The sequence below is a fragment of the Poeciliopsis prolifica genome, unplaced genomic scaffold (genome assembly GCF_027474105.1).
Source record: "Poeciliopsis prolifica strain line A6 unplaced genomic scaffold, Auburn_PproV2 SCAFFOLD002, whole genome shotgun sequence".
In the NCBI taxonomy this organism is placed as follows: domain Eukaryota; kingdom Metazoa; phylum Chordata; class Actinopteri; order Cyprinodontiformes; family Poeciliidae; genus Poeciliopsis; species Poeciliopsis prolifica.
The window spans coordinates 4,879,248-4,904,145 of record NW_026562377.1 but is presented as its reverse complement, the minus strand read 5'-3'; the positions used below and the strand labels follow the sequence as shown (position 1 = coordinate 4,904,145).

At 35.8% G+C, this 24,898-nt stretch overlaps 1 protein-coding gene across 3 annotated transcripts in view; it reads right to left on the bottom strand.

The window, feature by feature from the left end:
• The window catches only part of lepr (leptin receptor), a 38,246-nt gene extending 18,700 nt beyond the window's left edge, over positions 1 to 19,546 (bottom strand). Inside the window, exons 1-3 of one of the 3 annotated variants that reach the window (XM_055052045.1) lie at positions 19,156 to 19,546; positions 2,404 to 2,456; positions 1,360 to 1,563 (exon numbers count right to left, since the gene is read on the bottom strand). In XM_055052045.1, coding sequence (XP_054908020.1) covers positions 1,360 to 1,563; positions 2,404 to 2,443 — 244 coding nt within the window. In that variant the 5' untranslated portion in view covers positions 2,444 to 2,456; positions 19,156 to 19,546. Of the gene's footprint in view, positions 1 to 1,359; positions 1,564 to 2,403; positions 2,457 to 7,255; positions 7,420 to 19,155 lie in introns of those variants that run through there. The other 2 variants (XM_055052051.1, XM_055052061.1) reach the window with 2 other exon arrangements.
• Between the last annotated feature and the right edge of the window lie 5,352 nt (positions 19,547 to 24,898).

Sequence of the window (24,898 nt, the reverse complement as noted above, 5' to 3'; positions counted from 1 at the left end):
AACACAGAAATGTTTTTCTTTTCAGCTTTTAACCTCTGTTGTTAAACATACGGGATTTGGAAACATTTCCAAATCCTGCATGAAGGATCTACGTTCTCCAAGGAACATAGATGGAAACTTTCAACTTTTAACCAACTGTAACATTGACATTTTAACCATTAACATTTTAATCAGCTGCTTACATCTAAGCAGCAGATTTTTATTGCCGCTTAGATGAACATTACGTAAACATGGGATCTTTCCTGTGATCCCTGTTCGTGGTTTTAAGTTCAGCTGTTATCCCAAACCATTTACGGGTCTGATAAAGCAGTTAGACACACAATGAGAGGCTTTAATTGTTCGCCATTAAACTCTGAGCTCTTGTGCATCACAGCTTTTTACAGATTGACGTGAAGAAAACCCACAAGCTTCTCCACCACAACATGTGCAAAATGAGCTGAGTATTTCATAATTATGACTCAACTGAATGGATTCCTGTCTCCCGTGTAAACTCACTGAACCTTCCTATCTCCTCTCCACTGAAAGCAACCAAACAGTGCTTGCATTGTAAATTTATTTATTTTATTTTCCTTTTTTTTTTTTTACTAAAGAAAGAACAAGTAATACTCCAGAAAGGTCATGTCAGGTTGATGTTTGGAACATTTCAAAGGCAAAAAAAAGAGTCATTTGACTTGCTAGTTAAGTCTGTTGAACATATAATCATCCAAAACCTGCCTGTGCCTGCCAGCACAGCATGTTGATCACACCAGACTTTGATGTTGCAGTCAGAAACAGAACAACAAGATAGTTTCTCTTCACAAGATAAGTTCTTTTAAAATTATGAACTTGCTTTCAGTATTTTCAGCACTTTCTTACAGCCTTGGTACAAACTTTGCAATAAATGCATTTTTTAGCAGTTGTAAAATGTTCCATTGAGAATATTTTTGCTAATCAACTCTTTGCTAACAAGTTGTTTGGGAGGCAAGACTCTATTGTCCTACTATCACAAATAGAAAGATGTAGAATTTATTAAATGCTTTTGGGGCTTTAACTGAAACGTATTCGTTGGTCATATCAGATTAAAATTGAACTTTTTAGCAATTTTATGAGGGTTTGACATGAATAAAGAACGAATGTGTAGAAAAGGAGAGGTTAAAATATTTGTGTTTTTGTTCACAGAGGAGTGTACCTACAACTGTGTGCTGTGGTCAGGTGAGATTAAAATAACACCTGAGATAGGTTTGGTGTTAAACAGTCAATGAATACATGTAAAAAATACTTCAAACCTACAGTGGAGACCCTAAGTGCATAGCATCGTAAACTCTGATTGGAACATTTCACTGCCAGACAAACAGACAATAATTTAACATAAACTCTTACCACCTAGAGATACTAGAGGTTTTGATTCAGCTGAGGAGCTCCTAAATTTGCAGCGTGGAGACTGTGGGAGGTTTAAATCAGATTGGCTTGTCCCTTCTTCTATATAAGCGTTAGCAGAAGGTGAGTCACAGCACACCTCATCCTGCCAGGGGACTTCCAGGGCGCCTGTATGAATGGGAGCTCCAGGTCGCAAACACTGAAGAGCTAAACACAAAAAGAAAAGAGAGTAAAAGGGCCAACAGTTTCAACAACAACAACAACAACAAATAGTTGGTGGCTTTTTATATTCTGAAAGATTAGGTCATTTCCAAAGGTCAGGTATTTATTTTTATTTATTGTATAGCCTATAAGTTTGCCTTCTAAATAATTGGGGAATGGCTTGTATTTTGTATAACATTTTTTTTTTATTTTATTGCCCCAATCTCTCACTCATTCCCAAGTGGATTTAAATCTGGACTTTGACTTGGCCTTTCTAGTACGTTTTTGTTTTCAGCCATTAACTTGCTTCAATTTGACTCTTTGCAACAATTTAACTTCTTATGAATGTGGGTCTTTTATTCAGCTTTGAGAGTATCTATGGTGCTTGATTTTTTTCTCCCAGTAATGTTAAAAGTTGCAATTAAAATCCATATGTCCAAACTTCTTAGAAAAACACAAAGCATGTAAGTAGGATACCATAGTTTTCCACTTGACAACAGACAAGTTTGAAGAATTTAAGACATAAAACAAGATTCATTTTATGAGTCCATATGGAAATATCAAAATTCAATAATGATAAATGGTGCAACCTAATGCCGAGAATCCAGTTGGTCTATTTTGCCAGACAATGAATGATTGCTAAAATTCTCTTACTAAACTTAAACCATAAGACCACGTCATTATAAGATGTAGCAGAGATGTGACTGAATGCAAAAAACACATGGTTATTTTAGACAGATTCTGACTTCTGTACTCCACATATAAGTGCAAAGTTCTTCATTCAAAAAACACAAATAAAATTTAAGAAAACATCCAACAACATTACACTGGAAACTGGAAACTCACCAAGCAGCATCAGGAGCACGTGAACCAGGACTGTCAACATTACGGACCAAGTCCTGGAAAGACACACAAGCTGGAAAAGTTACTTAAGAACAATGCTTAAATAAAAACAGACAAACAGGTGTGCCACAGTGATCAGCATTGTACCAGGAAACCTGCATTTACTCAGGTATTCTAATGATTCATTTTAAATCAAGTGTATGCTTGTAAAGTCCTGCTAATACAGGCAGTAATTTAAAGTGTAAGATTCCTCTGTGTTGAGGTGCCAAGAAAGACGATGCCAAGTTCAGACATTTTCAGACTTCAGTACATTTACAAATCAAGGCTGACCACAAAAAAAATAAGTAAATAACTGTAGTCTTTACAATTCAGCTTCTTTTATGAGGAAAGTATGACAAGACTTCAAAACAGATTTAGTGATGTTTCTTCTTCAGCTGAAGAGATGCCAGCCCAGCATGTTCAGCTCATGGTGCCGCATGGAAGGAACTTATCACAGTAATCTTTGAAATTACAACATTTATAAAAAGTCTTGTTCATTGTAAGGACCACCATTTGAGACACAGCTTGCATGTTTGTTTGTTTTTTGTATACCTCTGAATTTCATTGTGTTGTTATGACAGGAAGGACCACACTGAGCCAACAGCTTATTTTAAACATTGATCTCAAATGCAAACTTGGTTTGTTGACATGGCTAAAAGAAAATCTAGCATCATAAAGAAGTTGGAGCAGGAAAGAGTTGGCTGAGTGGATAAACTGAAATTTTGGAATATGACACTTTATGCTTTAAGGAAGGTAAATTATCCCCCTACCCCCAACTTAAAATGTGTCTGGTTAACTTATCGGCATTCATATTCCTGGAATTATATGGTATAGGAAAATATGTGTTCTCTTCAGAAGTGAAGACAGCATGTTTGTACCTGTCATGGTTTTTTTCAAGTTTAAATTTCAAGTGTCATAACTTTGCAGGAAAGAAAGTGATTAGAACATTGTTCTAAAACATCTCATTCAAATGATTGCACAATTTGCTATAAAGTACTGCAGAAGCCTGTTAATCACCCACTTATTCAACTCAGGTGTGTGGGAGAAGACACACGCCTAAAACATTCAGGCAAATGATTTGTGAGGACCGGAAATAAGAAACACGTACTGTTTTGACGCTTAATCCTTCTCACTGTCAAAGTTGCTACAGAAAATCTGGGTTTTTGATGATGTCTGTGCCACATTTCAAGCCCCAATCAGAAAATCATTCTATCAGAGAACCACCAGGTTCTGATGTCATAGCACTAATTTCTGCTAGACGTTCTCCATAAGAAAGCATAACCCAGCTAAAAACTGTATGCAGTGTCTTAATTGAGAAAATCTTCCACATACACAAGTACGTGCATGTACAATTATGTTGAATTGTGTGAGGATAACACAATTCAATGCAAATTTAAATGGTTATGCCAAACACATTAAATCTTTTCACATTATATCATGGTTTTCCATTTTGGTTTTAGAAATAAAAATATGATAAAATTCTTTACAATTACAACTATGGGTTACGTCTCAACCTTTGAACTCATGGAAACTGTCATTTTTTACCAGTTCTTTCTAAAACTGCTCATATTCAGTCAGGTTGGATGCCAGATTTGAATCTGAACTGACGAGAAGGTCTTTGACTGGGCCACAACATGAAAATGCTTTGATTTATATAATTTCATCATAACTCTGGCTGTTAGTTTGGGGTTTCTGTCATCTTGGAAAGAGAACCTCCACACCAGTCTTAAGTGTATTACAGTCTATAACAAGCTATTTTTCAACATTGCCCTGAATTTAGCTCTATTGATCCTCCTATAAACTCTGTCCCAATTCCCTGTTCTGGCTGAGGAAATTGAGCAAGTACGTAAACTTTATGTAGAACCTTTCACATGTCAAAAACCACAAAGCTTTACAATAAAAACAAGCATAAAAAATAGGAAATAATACAATAAAAGATGAAACATCAAGTGTAATGTTATATTGCATAAAACTAGCAAAAAGCCTGTCTATATTTAAAGAATCTTCAGATGAAGGCAATAGTTCAAAAGGATTAATTTTCTTTGGCCCTAAAATGCATTTGTGGGACCATTAACTACCCCAGTTTTTAGAGGGATGGTGTGTTCAGGATGAAGTGCAGTATTAGCAATGTTTACTGTGTCCCCTACATGGCATTTGGAAAACTGCAAACAAAAATTAAGGTTTACCCACAGCTGGAAAAATCTGAACTTTTCTACTCTCCGTACAACACTTTGGTCAAACTTAAGAGTTTTATGAACGTCAGGTTTACGGTGCAAACAGAATCCTTGATCTGTGCTAAGGATCTCTCGATGTATTACTGATTAATAAGTTCTTGCAAACCCTGTCAGGTTAGGTGGATGCTCATATTTTGGCAGGTTTGCACTCTACTTTTGCTATTTTTAGATGATGGTTTGGACAGAGCTTTTTGAGATGTCCTCAGCTTGTGACGACATAAAAGATGGGAACTAAATTAGGGTAACAAGCTTCACCTGATAGAGACAATTTATATAGATCAATGTGTAGGCAGCAGACAGTTAGGTCAGGAGCAAATTTTCAAAGTACATCTACCTAAGAATATTTGGGTGCCTCCAAATGGTTTAATGACTTTTCCTATAAATTCTGGTCTGGGTCAATTGAATTTGACCCAATATATAAAAACTAGTGCAGGAATCTACTCAAAGACTTATGTAAACATCATAATTCATATGATTCCTCCTAAAACAGACTGGTAAACTTTCTCATACTGTTGAGATTAGAATTTGACAATCCTCTAATAACATTCCCAGCTGATTTGCAACACTTCCCACACAGGTTTAATCTGATCACAGAAAGAGTCACAGTATAAACAGGAGTGCAACATTTCTGCCAAACAGATCAAATATCACTGTGTCTTAAATAACAGAATATTATTTCTGGGACATAACTGCAGATTGAATTTATTGCATACTGTTAAGAAAAGAATGTGAGTAATAAGAAAAACTGTTTTCTAATAGAGCAGGTGTACAAACTTTGACGCTCTGTTAGAAAGTTTGTACACCTATATTGTTACAATTTACATTGTAACAATATAGATTATTGTTACAATTTTTTTTATTTTTTATTTTTATTTTGCAGGCACAACAACATTGAGGGTGCTCCCACCGAGCCTTCATACGTTGTCGCCAAAGTCCCAATAACAGAAAACTGTCAATAGATTTCTTGCTGCCATTTTTATATATAAATGCATCACACAGCAACATGTATTTTGATGCTACTTTTTTTGTGAAATAAAAAACAGAAAATACAACCACAAAAAACAAACAAACAAACAGAGAAATAAAGCTTAGCTAAACATACCGTATGTCTGGGGATATTTTTGTAATGCCTCATTTCTATGTAGAGATTGAGATTATAGATTATATGAAGGTTCTCATTTAGAAACCAATATTTACTTTCAGGTATTCGACACTAGTTGAGATAGCCTACATGTGAATTTATGCATTTTTATTTTTACTTTTTCTTTGTTTGTTTCACCTGTTTTCTCCTAGTCATGTCTTTATGGTACAGTATTTTGGCCAGATGCTGTTCTTACAAAAAAATTTTATGTTCAAAGTGATATGCTTAGTTTATGAAACTAGAAGACAATCCTTTGTGAGTTTTCTCCACCTATGACTAAATAATAAGTCACATTATCAACAAGTCGTATCAAAACAGCAAGGAATGAGTTTATTTTATTCTGTCATCTCACTAAACCCTCTTTGTGCAGAGTTCCATAGTAGATAAAGATCTGCATTTCTTCATGACTGTTGAAGCTGTAATCATTGAGTCAGATAGTTGTTTAGAAATAAAGCACACACCCATTCACATTTACACACCGGTTGAAAAATCCAAAAGGTTGAATACAAGCACAGGTTCTTATCTCACAGTAACCACTCTACCTTGATGCCAGATTCAGTCCTAATGTACTCAAGGGAATAAGTCAATTAAGACGCCATCATTGAAGAACAAAGTTGCCCTAGCAGATATAGGCAAACCGGCTTATTGTTAGATGTATGTCTAAGGACACAAACTTGTGTTTTTGAAGTGCTGTTATAACACAAGTGGAGGGGTCTGTCACTGTGTTTAAAGAAAAGCATCTGTCTGCATCCAACTATGGCAGACCATGCACTGCTGATCACATGCGGTTTCAAATGCAGTGTGTGGCAGCTCTAACTGTTCAGTTGTCACAAAACAACACACAATAAATTTTCTTCTACGTAACTATTACAGACCAACATGTTTTTTACAACTAAAACAGTGGCTATTTTCCAGTTTCACAAGAGGATCTGCCCCTCTGGTGTGTGCAGCTATTTCTCATCTGCACTCTGAGTCCCTCTGACTCCATGACACCGAGAGTGAGCTTTTTGACAGTCCAATGATTCGTTTTACATGAAAATCAGGGGAAATTCTGACTTTCACACATGCAAGAACGCATAGAAAATTTAACTGATTTGGAATGATAAAGTACTATAAAAATGTTGAAATATACAGAAAAGTTCTGAGAATTTTAAAACTGCATAAAATTAAAAAAAAAAATTAAATGACTAATTATCCTACAAGGGCCAATTCCAAATCACATATTACAGACTCAAAGGTTATATAGCTCGAACAGTTGGACTGATGAAATTAATCAATACTACTAAACACGTAAATACTAATACTAATAAGATAAGAATAAGAATAAGAATAATACGATTTGTGCACGCAGAATTTAAAAAAGAGAGTGTGGGTAAAGAAACATGAGAGACATAGAATACACTCAGACTGTAATTAAATGTTAAATAGTTCGGGTTCTTACGTCTTAATTGCTGGGAAGCTTCATGAAGGTTTTCTTTTTGCCAAGATCAGCCGGGTGAGTTAAATCCGCCGCGCTGCTGCCGCAGCTCACGCCCCGCTGACAGATAAGGAGCTCAGTGCGAGGAAAGTTACCACGCAGCAGGTGCTACTGGGTTGACGTGTTGAAGAGAGAATGAAGATTGGAGGACTGAGGGGAGGAGGAAGAGCGAGAGCGGATCCTGCTATGCCGTGGTGCGTTCAGGAAACCTCCGAAATTACACCAATTTTATGGGACGTACATAAACCGAGCACAGTAGTTTCTTGGGAGGACTACATCAAGTCTTTATGAAAGATGTGTTTAATTTGAATCAAATCGCATGAAATCATCTTTCCTTAAATTATTTAACCCTGGTTTTGTATTGTGACTCTCTAGCATGTTTTGCTGTAGAAAAAATACCCTGAACTACCTTCTTGCGACTTGAAATTTTATGACTTTTCCTAAATTGACCGGTCATTTGTTTTTCCTTATATTTCCATGTGGGAATATAAATTTGTTCAACATTTTATGATGAACAAGTTCTTGTGCCAAAGATGTTCTTGGACTGTCCTGATATGGTGAAGAACATCTTCAGGCTATGAAGATTTTCTTGAACATCTTGTGTTGAACATTTTGTGTTCAATGTGGGATGTTTTTCATCTTATGTTGAAGATGTTCGACATAAGAACATCTTCTAAGTTCAACACCTTATGTAGAACAGAAGATGTTCTTCATCAGCACAAGAACATCCTCATGAGATGAAATTCATCTCGTGAAGATTTTCTCCATCTTAATTTGAGCAGAAGATGTTCTTGTGCTGAACATCTCATAATTCTGAGACACAACACAAAAGCTGATGTTAAATTGTTCATAAAATCAAGCAACATGTCTTTGCTATCTTACGAGAGGTATTTCTATAATTCACTTTTTAAAAATATATCTATAAAGCAATGAACCGTTGACTAAAAAGTCCCACATTGTTGACTTTTTTTCTTTTTCAGTATCAATAATTCAGAAGTAATAACTTCACATCTATATAATTACAATACAAAACCATTATTGTATAAAAGGAAACTGCTACAACACTTAGTTTGTGGTAAAGAAAAAAAAAGAGTGTAATACTGTTGATCGCCTTTTTGTATTGTGTAACAAAAATACATGATAAAAAATTAATTAAATTGAGTTGAATTGATAAATAAGAGTGTTTAATCGTGCAAAATAGATTTTGGATTTAAAATTTATATAATCTGCTTTATTTGGGGGCTTTTTTTGGGTCATTTTTGACCCATAGGACAAGGGAAGTAAACAGAATGTTAGAATCACACAAGGGTGAATATAAGGGAATATTAAGTTGTTTTTAGAGATCTTTTGGCCTACTTCATGTTGTCAGACAGGTACTGTAAGTGATTTCTTGATTCATCAAGTCAGTCTATGGCTTGGGTCAGTTTTTGTTGTTGATCACAAAGCATCCCCTGTACCTGAGGTTTCTAATTGTAGTTTCTGATCATCTAAATGGCTAGATGGTTGCTATTAAAGGGAAATCACACCTAATTTACTTCTCTGAGCATCTTTAAGTGGATGATTTTATTCTACACTAATTGCAATATATTTGGCACTCAGTTTGTGATTTGTGAAACCCTTATTTGATTGCAGGGATTTGGACTGACCCTACATGCACTTTTACAAGTTTTTAATGATCTAAATTACATGGTTTGGGAACTGATGTAATAATGGGCAATTCCTGTCATCTTCCTATCTGCCTCACTTTTCCTGAATGTCAATCTGGGATTGCAGGAGGGTTAAATAAATTATTTAAAAATGTATAGACATTTACTTACTTCATGGTACATTTACTTGTTTAATGATGTATTTATTTATTTCATTTTCTTCCTTAAACTCCTGCATACATTTCTAAAGAGCTTGTGACACACCACCAGTGAGTTGAAAAGTAGACTGGCGGATACTGTGCTGCTAAATCCATCAAGGTTCCTATCCTGTCTCATACGCTCTTTGCATTTATTCTCTTCTGACTGTGAAAACTTAGTGCTTCTTCAAACACACGAAGAACTGGATCTGTGTTCCATATGGTTGCTATTAAAATACTTGTCGTAGTTTTTTGACACCATGCGCTGTGCAATACAAACAATTTTCTATAATCAGTCTTCACCCAGTAACTTCTGGAGATATGCACATTTTTTGTATTTTCCAATATTATTCATAATATCCAAGAACTGGAACTTTTATGAATGTACCTAGTGATTTTATTTTTAGATTAATTGTTGGGTTTTATTAGACTCTAGCAGATGTTTGTAGAGCTACACAACAACAGGGTTTGCATACAATAGACATTTTTGGGGAAACGGAAATCTTATAAAAGGGGATTTAAAAAGTAAAGAACTAAAGTAAAACATTTTACTAATTGTCATTTGGTATGATTTGAAAGTAAGCTAACATCTTTGTATGTGTGTTTAACCTAGGTGTGTGTGTCAGAATCAAATAATGACTGCAGTCACTATCTGACGATGTGACGTAGAAAAGAATGCGTCAGTGGATGTGTGCTTCAGTGAATGGGAGGAGAGTCATTTGCAAGTAGATTTAATTTGTCTGCCTCACAACGAGGGGCATCACATCCATTTTCCAACCCGCTTATCTTTATTTGAAGAGATTTGCCTCATCTGTTTTCAGCGCCCCCACATCCCTCCACTGACTGAAAACTGCAGTGCAGTCAGAGCCTGGCAGCCTATGCTTTACACACATTTAAAACAAAAGCAAATGTCTGGGAGGAATCCTTCATTATTTTTATTAAATTAATATTTTTTTTAGCTGTGGCAGACAAATATCTAAGTTACATTCATCCTAGCTCATCTGTTGATTGCTGAACATGGCCACTGGCCAACCAACAACAGGTTTAGGGTGGCATACAAAATAAATGGATAATTATCATTCTTGAATGCAATTTTAGAAAGCTCTTACACGAGCTGTAAAAACCTCCTCTTCTGCAGTCACTTCACCTCACAACATTAAAAGAGGACAGATTTCTGGCTCACATCCTGTCACATACATTTTGAACTTAGGTCAAATTTTCAGGTTCACAGATCAGTGTGAGCAAAGACACTGCTGCAACAGAAGCCTGAACTTAAATGGAGAAAAAGAGTCTCCTCTCTGCTGATATCAATCCAACCTGTGAAAAGAGTGACATCATCATTTCAAAACAAGAATAAATCCTCAGGGAGAAAACATCAGTTTTCTGAGCGATGTACCAGAGCACAAAAAATGTTTTCATCTCATTCCACATTTCATATGAAACCTAATAATGTTTTGAGGTTCAAACAATAAAGCAGCTAAAATATTGTCTTTATCCATGATTTTACTTCTGTGTTGGAATTACTGTTTTAAGAAACTCAAACTGTTTTATTCAAACAGTTTATTGTTGGTACACTCTGATTAGTTGCACGTGAGCAACCACAGCTCATTACTTTATAACTAATTAAACACATTTTATTTTATAATTATTTTTTTAAATAGTCGATAGAAATGACACTCTGTGCTCCTTTTTTCTTGTTCACATACTTTCTACCATCAAAATGACTGGACTGCTGAGTTGCCCATGTCTAAAATAAAAGTAAATGAGCCATGACTCAAATAGGAAAGCCAACTATTAAATAATTAAAGAACAAGAAAGGGAGGAAACACCTTCAGAGGGGCTTACACACTGAGATCATCCACACACTGAGAACATGACCTCAAGCTTGAATGACAACACTAAGATGGGATGATGTCATCTCTTTTTAGTGATGACAGAGTGCTGGGATGCAATTCTGACATTCTCTTACTTTTAGAAAGTCCCACGTCGTCAGAGATTCTGCTTAATTTTGTATGAAATTTAAATTCAAATTGAAATATGAAGAAGAAATAAGAAAGAAATATAAGAAATATAAATGTTTTGTTACTCTAATTTTTTTTATTTCTTTAATATTTATCAAAAATTATATTTTGGATCAACTGGGAATGTGGGATCATTCATATGTAAACTGTTTTTGAAGTGTGACCTGTATATAAGTTGATAAATCCAAAAAAATAGAAAAAAAAAATTCACATGGAGCTTCTAAATGTGCTGTTCTTTCATAATAACCACACAGAAGTCTGCACACACTGTTCTGCTGTTGTTAAATGATAGGGGCTGTTTTGCTAGATCTCGTGTTTCAGGGGCTGCATGATACAGTCAGCAGGAGAAAAAGGCCAGACTTGGCAGCAGAACTGTTTACAACACTAATTATTTGTTTACAAGACTGATAAGATATTGATTTGTTATTTTCCTCCCTGGGTCATGTCTTGTGCACGGTATTCTAAAACATTTTATAAATATTTAACAGATGTTACTTGTGACATAATTTTGAGATCGCAACAGAATTTACACAATTCTCCTCTGAGAATGAGAGTTTTCAGACTAATATTGGTGGATATGCAGAAGTCACTTTCATTTGCTACACAGATACTGCCACTAGTTTTCCTGGGTCAGCTTGAATCCATTTTTGTGCTTTTAAAAGCAATTGTGAAAGTGTCTGTTTGCAATCACACTAACTGTTAGCATGTGTTAGCATGTTCACCACAGCAGAAAACTTTGCATAGTGACTAAAAACAATGCGAGAATTTTAACAGATCAGAGATCAACTGTGTGCTTCTAGGAATGCTGCGTCTTGCGCCTGAAATTCAATGCTTTTGCTGTAGTTAAGTGTTCTGGTTAGTGCATCCAGTTTCCATAATATGAAATAGGCCAGTAGTTCAGAGCTGTCATCTGGTAAATATGTTCTGGTGATATAAAATTAAAAGGTGCAATGGTGTTTCATATTAAAACAAAGTAGTTTTTGTGCCAAATGTTCAAAAGGCATCTCTTTAAAACATCAGCACAGTGCTTTTCTTGATGCTGACAGAGTTATGCTGAATCATGTCAAGAAATGTAACCAATGCGGAATGTACTCCCAAAGGTCCTATATTAAATTTATTGTCAGAAATTACCATCAAACAAGAGACAAGATAAATTAGAAAATGGCCTCATAGCAAAATAAAAATTTGCATTGTTGCTATAACTGCCTACATATGAAAGGATCAAAGTAGAAACCTGTTTGCGCCAATACCTGCATCTCCATTATAAATGTGCGCAAATCTTTGTCTATATTCTGCTAATGTCAAAAAAAATAATTTGCATTAGTGGTGTTTCCATTAAATTAAAATCATACGTGAATAAGCCATCAAAAAACATGTTGGTGATGAACATAAACAGTTACATCAGGTTAATCAAATTCATTTTCTGAGTTTCAAGTTGTGTAATTGTATGGTTAATGTTCTTTGTCAGAAAAAGTATCCTTTGTCTAGTGAGAGTACAGATGAAAGAGCAACACTACAACCATTGAATATTCACTCTCCAGTCCAAGTTGAGTAAATACTTCACAGCTTCAACAGTAATAAGGCAGCTGTGCCAGATGGTGTTCCACAGGCTGTCCACCATCCGGAGGCTGGTGATGACACACATTGGAACCCACATTTCTACCAGTTTTAACCAAAACCATTACATGTACAGATGATACAATCTCTGTACCACTACAAGTATTTCTTGGTCTTCTAGAAAAACAGCAACACGTTGGGATACTGAATGTCGTTTTAGTTCAGCCTTCGACTACAGCAGTATAAATAGGCTGGTTGACAAACGGTGCATACTTTTGTCTCTGGGTCAAGGATTCTTTCCAAAATCAATGTCTATAGTTTTACAATAAGGACTCATAACACTGCATAAAGGCAAAACTTTAAGAAGGACTTAGGGTTTCTTTGCATCTTTTGGTACCAAATAGAGCAGTTAGAATATTTTTCTGTGTTGTAGCTAAGTCGGGACAGCACAGACATGAAGGATATGCCTGCAAATAATTCAGTTTACAGGTGGGATTAGATGAAGCATTGATCCAAGGACATAAACACCAATCTAGATCTAGAGGATACTAAAAACTGTGTTAGGATTTTTCTGTGTTTTGTGAAAAACAAATTTCTTCCAAATTTTTGTGGATAATTCTGGCTGAGAGACCAGGAGATTTTACACACCACAGCAAAGGGACTGATGGGGGTTGATGTGATTTCTCTAATACTGTGTGGCTCAGTTCTCTGTCTTGCAGCCCTCCCAGCCTCATTCTGTTGTTTTGACAGAGCAGAACCATATATACTCTCACCTTGTACACTGCACTACTACAACCGTTTCATCACAGCCTGATTGCACCACTAATAAAATCGCACTCTTTCCCACAGGCTCACTGCCTGTCACCCACACATGCTGACACATCCAGCTTCTCCGTCACATATTCAGCCCCAAGCAGATAAGATGCTGTCCACTGAGGGACAAGCAAGATTATGAAAGAGTGCATATCATTATTTTTCCATGAAACAACAATATTGAAAGGAGTTGAAGGCTGTTGGGGGGAAAATAAATAGGAGGTGACACGGTCCAAAGCTTGTGCGTCACCAGATTTTATTGTGTTAAACCAGTTGAAATCTCCCCTTTCGACCAAGACAATAAAGACAACCAAATAATTGAAAATGAGATTATATATTGATATTGCCGCTCCAAATAGCATTTGCAGCTGCATTTTTAAATTGAAAAATGTTTTTGTGACTTATTTAACAGTTTGAATTTCTGCTGCTTGAATTTTGAGTCTTACAAATTTATAATTCCAACAGTTCTTGTTTATTCTTCCGTATGTTGATTTCCAATTATTTCTTTCTAAATTTAAAGTGGTAAACTGTACTCAGGAGTCATTTTTAAGTAACACTTGAAAGTTCATTTGGTCTCTCATAAATATAATGAGAATTGTGTTTAGACCAAAATAGTCATTTTCACATTTGTTCTCCATATCAATTGTGACATTTGTGAGTTATAACATGAGATCATACACTAAAATTAAAAGTGTAGCATTTTGTGTGTGGGCACAAATAAAGTTGAAATGATACTTAATACATGTATGTTGGCTGCAAGGTACATATCTTAAATCAAGTTTCTACATTGACATTCATATTCAATAAATTAAAATATATAACCCAATAAGACTTGTTTGTCAGATCAAAAGTATTTTTTGTAAACATAGTATTAAACAGGTATTAAATATACATTTAAAAATAGTTTTATTTTGTTGCTGGTTTGGAGTATTTTTCAAATTTTAAATGTCATGTTTTTCAGTAACTAAATATAAAATCTTCAGAATTAACAGAAATAAAGGCTTTCAAACATCCATCTCCGTATAATCTATATAATATGTTTCACTTTAAAATAAACGGGCTTTTCAATAGTATTTCATTGCATTGGATGGATGTGTATTTCATTGCAGAGTCTCGTATACAAGAGTGCAGAAAAAGTAGATGATAAAAAGCAACAGATAGATGTAGCAGCAGCAGAGAATGAAAATTTAGACAGAATGACATTTCTCAGAACAGAAAATGTACTTTTGAAAAAGACAGGCTATGATGAGCAAGCAGAAGCTAGCAAGATTTTCTCAGATACCAAGGAGTCTTAACTTCCCAAACATATGAAGGAATAAACTATGATTCTGGAATAAGTATTAAGTTCTAGCACTTTCTTTACAAATGTTAATGTTGGCTTCCAAGCCCTCTAAAAACATCTTGTTTTCTTTTAAACCAAACACCTGTTTAGCAGTAATTTGCAACAATAAAAAAATGTATTGTACCCAATGAATTGTGTAAATAAAAAAGAATGCACTTAAACCGCCAGAATAAGAATGCACTTAAAAGTGACTTATTTAGGGAAGGAGAAGATCAAGAGAGGGGTGGGGTCGAGTTGGATGGAGGATGGAGTGTGTGCGTGTGCATGGGTATGTTTTCAGGTATTAGGCCCACACCTAAACTCAGCTAACCCCATACACAGGGTGAGTTGTGCCATTAGTGCTAGTAGTTGTGCTTAGACTCATTGTGACTGAAGGGATACACAATATCCAGAAATATATGCAGGTATATAAGTTAGTGACCAAACTAAGACTGCCTTTATGTAATTATCCTAAATATGAAAAATGGCTCATCTTACCCCAGTGCTCCAGAACCATTTTATAACACAATGAAGTACTTTTCTTAACTTCAATTTTTATAAAATGCTGTATATATCCCTAGAAGAAAATTGACTTCCCAATTTAGACTTTAAAATTATGAAACTCCTACTTTTTCCAAAACTCCGCCTTCTGCACGCCATCATAACAATGCTCCCTCATTAAACTGTTTACATCCGCAACATCTCAAGGTATCAACCAGGAAGTATAGCAAAGTCAGTGTTTTGGAGTGGCCATCACAAAACTGACCTCAATCCTACCGAACACTGAGGGGACTGCAAACATTGCTCAGATATACCAGTTCTGTCAGGATGAATGGGCCTAAATTCCTGCCAACTATTGTGAGAAGCTTATGAAAGGAAACCCAAAACATTTCATCCAAGTCATACAACTTAAGGGCAATGATACCAAATACTAATGAGGTGCAGTTAAACTCTTGACTTTGGAGAAAGTAATAAAAATTATTTTAAAAAATGATCCCTGTCATTATTCTGGCAGTCAGAAAAGAGAAAATGTGTTGGTATAACATGAAAAGTTTATTCTGATTTCACATCGGACATTGTGAAAAAATGAATGTCTTTTCCCAGTGGATGTAAACCTCTGGTTTTCACTGTAAATGTACCAGCTCTGTAATTATGAAACTGTTTTTGGTTGATATACTTTTGCTTCTGTGTCCCGCAGCTTGCATTCTCCAGGCAGCAAGGGATATTATACACACACAAACACACACACACACGGGTGGTTCTGGTTGGAGTCATCTGAACTTTAATGTCTTCCAGCATCTTCACAGCAGGTTGAAAACTGCCAGTTTGGGACCCATTGAGCAGGTGAAATAGGTTTCAGTGTCATCTATATAACAATTGTTCCCAACCCAAAAAAAGTCATTCTTGATTTTTAGGATTTATTCTCTGCCTTTACTGTTGCAAAAGTGACTCAGTGCTTGAGTCATCCCCACTTTCATGTGTTCTATCTACAGTTTAGAGTCCATCACCTGTTTGGCTTCTGGGAAGTTTGACTTTCATGCAAACTCTGCATTATTAAAATGTACTTTTGCCTTATATTTCATTTCATTTCCTTCTTAGAATAAAATCTGCTGTAACCATAAATTGTTTCAGCCTTAAGCAATAGGTAATCTTTAGTTATTTTATAATCCATCAGTTTAGCTGTGATTTTTACCTGCTTGATCATCTAAGCAGGTAATTGTGTGTTCCTGGAATAGACTATGTGACGTATCAAAAATAAGGCAAAGGAAAGACAAACTACACAAGAAAAACAAATGCATTAATAGGAAGAGAGCGGATGATTTAGAATGAGAGGAACAGGAACTATTTGAAAAGAATTGACAAAACACAGAACAATAAAACAGAAAGCAATGATAGCAGAAAAATAAAGAGGAAACAAAATGGTGATTTCTTTCTTTTCTGCCAGAACTCCAATTTTCCCAAAATTGTAAATTGAATTCAGCCTTTCTTCCCAGAACACTTATTGAAACGAATTACTTAAAGGAATTAAGTTTTTTGAGCAAACAGAAAAAAAAAAGTTAGGTTAGATATTTATGATATTCAGTATATGTAGGATGAAGCTGATAACTCATAACAGAAAATAAAATAAAATAAAAACTTACAAATTTAAAAGGACACGTCAACACAAAACATTCATGTTTGATCAATAACCCTTCATAAATAATCATAAAATCCCTAATATAAAAATGCGAACATATACGTCATAAAATAATACTAAATAAACTCATGATCAAAATCACACTACTGCATCATAAGTTTAGCTTCAAAATGTGAAGAGAAGAAATGAGAGCAAGAGACCAATCCAATAAAACAATCAGCTAAGCCCAAGAAACCCAACAAGGATAACCAGAAGCAATAAAAAAATGACCCTATAGTTAGTAGCCACAGTGTTCTTGTTTTACTGAACCACAAAAATTTGCTCATACATGTGGGAATGCCACTCAATCTGGTGAAAGTGGCTTTATTACAGGTTTCCATGGTCTGGAACTGACATATATAGCACCTAATCTCAAAGTAATTTTAAGAATGTGGGCGGACCCGGAGTGCCATTTGGAGAGACAGCTAAGTGTACTTTTCTGCAACCAATAACACACCTCTGATTATGGATGATTCAACAGCCTTGTGCTGGTGATTTCCCCCCTGAAACGCACAAAACTAAAACTTTTTTATGGTTACAATAAGAAAGGACTTTTTTTTTTTTTTGTTCTTGGTTTTATGGGCCAACAAGGTGTGTATGGGCCAACAAACCTGACTCAGTTCTGCCAGGAGAACGTGAGTTAAGATTCCAGAAAACTGTAGTGAACAGCTTTTGGTAAATTGGAAATTTTGGAAAAACTCAATCTGTCATTATTCTGTTCTATAGTAAATAGACATAATTTAATGTGGGCAGCCGAACTGACTAAAAACAAGAAATGTTTAATCTGATCTAATATCAGACAGCAAGAATCTTTTTTTTTTTTCGTTTTGTGAAATGCTTGTAAACTTCTGGTTTCATTTCAGCTGTAATTACTATTTACTATTTTTTGTGCTTTTAAGCGTTTGTATTTTAGAGGACTATGCTAATGGTTGAAACCCATCTGCCAAATGAAAATTTAACTAAGCCCTCATTAAAACCTGTGACTATAATCTTATGACATACACAGCATGTTCAATGTAAACTAATACAATAAAGATTAATAAAAGCTGTTTGCTTTGCCACTTGAAGTAAAAACTCAAAGTCTCTTGAGTGCCAGAAGGAACAATGTAACTCAAAGTAAAGTTCTTTCTGCTGCAGTCTCATCTAAAAAGAGTTCTGTTGTCTTTGGAAATACCTATGTATGACAGAGCCGTACATAATTACATCTAAAAATGAAAGCTGTCTCAATGCAAAATAATAATAACTTAAAAAAAAAAACAATGAATCATCAAACTCAGACAAAAGCAATTGAGACAATAGAAAGTATATGTCCAATTCTGAAAATATCTGTGAGCTGCTGCAGCTGCTTAAAATGCCACAATAAGCCTGACAAAATGACAGAACTGTTGTTTCAGTTCCCGGTCTTTATGAGTGTCTTGTCTAGAAAATGTGTGGACAAAAGAATCAGTTGAAAAAGATCCATGATGAACTCATCAAGTTTCTGTTTCTGTGTCCTTCATGTGCCCAAATCAACAAGGTGGAGGCAAAGAACTGAAGAGAAATTTTTCCACAGCTGAAAGTTTGAGCAAGTTACCGAGAAATAGAGAAGGCAGAAACGAACAGAGAGAGAAGAGGCTGAGAGACTGAGGAGGAGGAGAGTTAAAACAAAAAACTGTGCTGCCTTTGCGAGGTTTGATTGAGGAGGAATTTGACATGAATACCAAAAACAAAAAGAAAGTATCATGTCTACCTTGGAGAGTATTTGCAGCACCACAGAGAAGTAGGCATACCCAACGAACTTTCTTAACTTTTCTTATAACTTTTAACTTTTTCCAAATATATAGGAAGCAGAACAGTAGAACAAACCACCAAACTTGTCCTGAAGGAAATGGCGAAAACATACTGTCAATAAATTAATGATCAAAACTAAACTTAAGCTAAAACCTAAACATCTAAAGAATGTGACATATTTTTCATCACTTTCTCTACTTTGTAATAACAGTGATATTACTTTTAACCTACTGGTGAAACAGAAGGTTCACTGTTTAAAATCTGTTCAGTCACTAAGCTATAAACACAGTATGAACTCCTGTGACTCTGAAGACAACTTAAATATCAGACATGCATTGAAAATCCTGTGTGAAAGTCACTAACCTTCTGTTGTCTGCAGCAGGACTGTTGCGGTATTTTGTGAACGAGCAAGTTTCCTTCCAGATCCCATCTTCAGTGTTTGAAGCCCCACACCTGTCATGATTATATTGAAGAGACCAACGAGGAGCAGTTTATGTGTCTCTGGGCATCAGGGTCTATTTTTGATTTGGTGTCAGAATACTCACCACACACATGGCATCTGTTTACTATGCGTGGCCATTTCGGATGGCACAGATATCAGATTTTACTGGGTGACAGTCACGTGTCACTCTGTGCCCATGCTGATGGTATGGGCACACGAAGGGGGTTTTATGGAGACATATTCTGGATCTGGACGAGCTTTCCGGTAGTGTCCCATTCAGAGTTTCCTCTCTATATCAATCACAATGCTCATGTTAAAAGTGATACCTGACCCTGTTATTTTTTCAGCCCTCTCCAGTAAAATCTCCCTGTGAATTGTGATGCCAGGTCATTTCGAGTAGAACTCTAATTGATTCACACTGAGTCAGAACAGACAAATTGCCTGAATATAACTCACCTTTATTATTATCAGCAGGATTTCTGACAGAATCTAAGTAATAAAATCCTTCTGTTTCTTATGAATGATCTTTGCATTAAATTAAATAATGCTTTCTCACATCTACATTTAAACATATTGCTTTAGCATTTTCAGTGATAGAGCCTATTACAGCAAAAGACCTTCAATGAGTCCCACCCAAATGAAGAAATAGTGATATCACTACCAGAGAATGTATGTGTTATACAGTAATTGACTCCAGTTGTATGATTCATGGTCTGTAAAGCTACTTTTCAGTTCTCTTCCAGAGATCTGCATGGTAACGTGTCCAGAATCTATTATCCTGCCTCCTGCTATGGAGTTTTTTTTTTTGGTTATTTTTCTTAGTGTGCAGGAATCTCAGCTATTTTCCGATAGGATCTTCCCTATTCAGTTACCTGCTGTCAGGGAATTTGATTCTTTTCCACCAAACATTTGAGGATGTTATTCTAAACCATGTTTTAAAACTCATGTCCTGGGGCCAAATCTTTGCATGTGACTGAGTCCTACTATTGACTTCATTATTAGGAAATAGAGATATATCTAAAAGTTGCAGGAGACCGGCCCTCAAGGCCTGGAGTTGCCCACCCCTGCTCTAGAGACTAAAAGCACACCTTCAAAAAAGAATGTGTGCTGAAAAATGATTTTATCAATCAAATCAAACAGTTTGATTTGTTTTTCTGTTATTTAACTTCAAGAAGTACTCATCCAATGCAGAGACAGCTATTTACTAATATTTTCACAGTTTGTCAATGGGTTTGTTACCCGGGAAGTAATTTCATTTTGAAATTTCATTTTCAAAAGAAAAGTAATTTAATTTTCCACCACTAGAAATTTCAGAAGATCTGTGATGTTGAGTCTGGTGATTCATGTCTAAGTAGCTTTGGTATATGTTTTAGTTTGTTGTATTTTAGAAAGTAAATGATACCAAGCCCTCTTTTTCAAAAAGTTTCTGGAAGAGAAACAGACCTTCCTCAATGCTGAACAGTCTGCAGGAGATGTTTTTGCTAAAGTTTAATACTTTGTTTTGTGGAAGAAGTGTTTGTTGCAGAACAGGTCAAACATAAGAGTTTTCTGATCAAAGCAGTCAGAATCTTAGTGTGTGTATCTGTTTTGTTTGAGTTATCTCACTCGACTGCAAGGGATTTAAAGACCTGTCATTATCTGACGGCAAACCTTTCTGGTAGAGGTTAACCTCGAGTATTTTAAAGAAAGTTATTTATTAAGTCTGAAAGTGTTACCTTTCTTTGACTCACTCCTTGTTCACTTTGTACCATCCAGGGTGAAGTCGTCGCTGTGTTCGCTCACCAAACTCCAGATTTTTCCTCCAGAAACCTTTGAGTCAGTCATCGTCCGATGTTTGTTCATTCCACGGTCTCCACAACTGTTCTTTGTCTTTGGCTGTCATCTGCCTGCGTGTACTCCAACACCCTCTGCCCAACACCATCTGGGTCTCAGAATCCTCCTAGAACAATAATCCTCGTCAAACTCCACTGTCTGCCAAGCACTTCCTGGATCATCTACCCTCCTCAGCGTCTGCTTCCATTCCTGGAAGCGAGAGCCAACTTTCCTTCATCATTACAAAGAATTAACTAAACACCTGTTTTGCTGTTCTAATCCGTCCTCTCCTTCCCAGATGTCACAGATACCAGAACCCCAAAATCCCAAAATTATTTTTGAAATTAAATTTCTCAGTTTCTACATAAAAAAAAAACTACCAGGAAACATGACGAAAACTGAGGCTCTGTTGTTTGGGCCGAGTGACAGTTCAAAACCTCTTGTTGACCTGGACTCACTATATCAGTGATACACAGGTAATAAAGCCTTTTTTTCTTTGCACCACTTTAAAATGTTAATACAAAGTGTTTAGATTACTGTATTGCATTTTAAGTTAGTCGCCTCAGTCACAGGGTACTTTATTGATTCCAGTTGGTTTTAAATGCTCCTGCTTGGGTTGAGCCTGTTCTAACAGGCAAGAGAATATTGCTTCTGTATTAGCAGGACCTCTCTAGCTTCCAGTACGTTTTAGAATAGATTTTAAAATCCTTCTGTTTGTTTTCATGACCTTTCCCCCTGGTATCTGTCTGACCTGCTTTAGCCTTATGTTCCCCAACTCGCTCTTAGTCAGCAGATCAGTTGTTGTTAGTTGTCCTGAAAATGAAATGCTCCCTCTCAGTTGCTTCCCCAAAGCTGTGGAATGGTCTACCTTTTCATATCAAATGAATTCAGTCTCTTCATGATTTTAAGTATTTGCATTAAGCTTATTCCTTCTCAATGGCTTTTAACTCAGTCTGAAGAGTTGGCTTTTACAGTTATTGCCATTGTATTTGTAGTGTTTGCTTTTTTATGTTATGGTTGTGGTTTCCAGCACTTTGGTCAGCTCGGCTGGATTATAAATCAAAAGTTCCTAAACATTCCCATCACCCTTAAAAGTAAAGACTTCAAAAAGGTTCAGTTACAACCTGATCTACAATTTCAGGGGTGGAAATTAATGTGGTACCAATATTTTTGTTTCAAACAAATAAATATTTCCTAATACAATGAGTTAACATGATTTTGTTTTAAAATTTCTATATTTTCATGGATTATCTAGCTATTTAGGGACTAATAAGCACTGAAGGCATGAAAGGTTATTGTCCATCAGACTTTCCAGAAAGTCACTCATCGTTACAGTAGCCTGTACTTTCATAATTAGATTGACCCCAAGAAATAACCAGCAGGGCAAAAAGCTACAAGCCCCAACAACAGTCTGCTGTTTTAAAACAGCGTTGTGTCATTGGTAAAGGGATTATTATAGTTCCATTGTTTTCTGTCACTCATAAGAGGTGCAGCTGTTTTCAATCCATGAGTACGAGGCAGCAACGGCAAAAAGGAACGAGCTATTTTTAAACTACCAGTAAGGTACCAAAACCAAAAGAGGGGCAAGAGGTTTGTTCCTGAAATCTGGACCACAGTGACATAATCTGTAATAACATGCTTCATTAGAACAAGTTTTTAAAATTTGATTGAATGTCAATGGTTCATTATACTTAGAAGTGCAATACGTGCAACAGAGCAACCTCATAACTCTCTTCAGAACATGCAAACTGCTGAGTAAGGTGTTAGAAAACAGCAACTTCCTGAACATCGCAGGGATTGTTTTAGGATGGTGCCCTCGCATAGACAGAGCGCACATGTTCTGTCACACGTTACTCCTTATCAAAGCAGTGAGAGGAAGTCAGAAATAAAAACAGTTCTGATTCTGAGAAAACTGCACACTTCTGTTGAAACATCTATTTTCTTTGGAATGCAAACTGCACATTCCTGCAAACAGACACACACGCACACACACACACCACACACACACACACCACACACACACACACACACACACACACACACACACACACACACACACACACACCACACACACACACACACACACACACACACACACACACACACACACACATTTCCCAGCCACACATTTTTATTGAGTCATCAGAAACATGTTGCAATTTCTGAACAAGTGAATGCTTGTAGTGAGGAAAATTTGAACCTTTCAGAGTAGAAAATATTAGTCAGATTCAATTAAACAAGGCGGCTATTATAAATTGAGCTTAACAGGAGACAGTTTTATCTGCCCATTCAAAAACAAGCATCTATTGGGTTCTCTGAAAAAAACTGAGACAGATTGGGGATAAATTTTTAACAAAATTCCCTAGAGGTGGTTAACTGGTTTAGATGGCACGCACCACTTTGAATTTCAAGGTCCCTTTTGGATATTTGACTACTGTTTTAGACTTTATAGAGCAAATTTAAATAAACTGGTTTCCAGCCACAGAACTTCAAAAGAAGTCCACAAATTTTCAAAGGGCTTAGGGTTGTGGTTTTAGGAAGGCTATGATTTGTCCATTCCAAAAACAATTATCTATTTTAGATTAATCTATTGTTTTAAAAATTTGTTGAAACTTTGCTATTCTATTCAACACAGAATAGTTCAAATGCACCTTTAAAGGTTCCATATTATTATTCATTTTCATAATGAATTAGCTATGTCTGATGTTTAATGGATGTATTGTGGGCTGCACTGTTTACTTACAGCAGGAAGGTCCTGAGTTTGAATCCAGGTCTGGAGTTTGCGTGGTTCCACATATGTATGTATGCACAACTGTATAACAATGTGCACATGCAGCTTTTTAATGCACCAAACATGAACATTTCAAAAGTTGACTAATTTGATTTAGCAGTTGTTCTTCCAAAACCCTCAAATGAATATTTACAAATGGGAATAAAATCAGTAGATTAACCTTAATAGTGACATCTGCATTTTAATCAACAGAAATAAATTGACTTATGGGTCATTAAACACAAAGTCATAAAGAACGGAAAGAAGCCAAAGAGTTTCAACTTGACCACTTAAAATATTGACAAGGCAAATTTTGAGAACAACACCGTTCTCATATGGTGTTTGAAGAAGTTAAAGACTAAATACAGATTCTTTTTGGCAAAGTTTTATCTCCATTCTTAAAATACACTCCTTGTGGGATGCTTTTTAAAAATGTATGCATTTATTTCCTCATGTCCTGGTCAAGAATTTTCTATGAATGCAAACTGACAAGAAAAACAGACCATTTCCAGAAACAGCTTCGAACCTGGATGGCTAAAAATAACATTCTCAGGTCTTGGGTTTCAAACTCCAGCCAGAGTCGCCCCCCACCCCCATGACAGATAATATAGCAACATGTTTATCGATGTTCTTTCCATTTCTGTTCAACACGCATTTACAAATGTCAACATTCATTATCAAGGTGATAGACTTTGAATCTACATCCTACAATTATGTCTAATGGACCAAAACCTTTTCATTAAAAATCTGCAGGTATTTATTTTAATGACTATTCAGTCAAGACGCCATGTGAATTTTTTTTTTCTGGGCTCCTAATGAGTTCCTAGACCGAAGCAGAAGCATCTCTTGAGATTTGAACATTTTCCAGCTGAGAGAGCTGCAACAGTAAATGTTGTCTACAAGCTGTAACCTTTCTGTCTTATGGGAAAAAAAATAAAATAAAATCAGAGAGTAACATTGTTTGTCAGATACACGCTTATCAGATGTGTGAAACACAAACATTTAAATGTTGATATGCTTTTCCCACACAAACTAAAAATCAAACTAGCTAGAACAATCCCCTAATTTTTTTCCTGTACTTT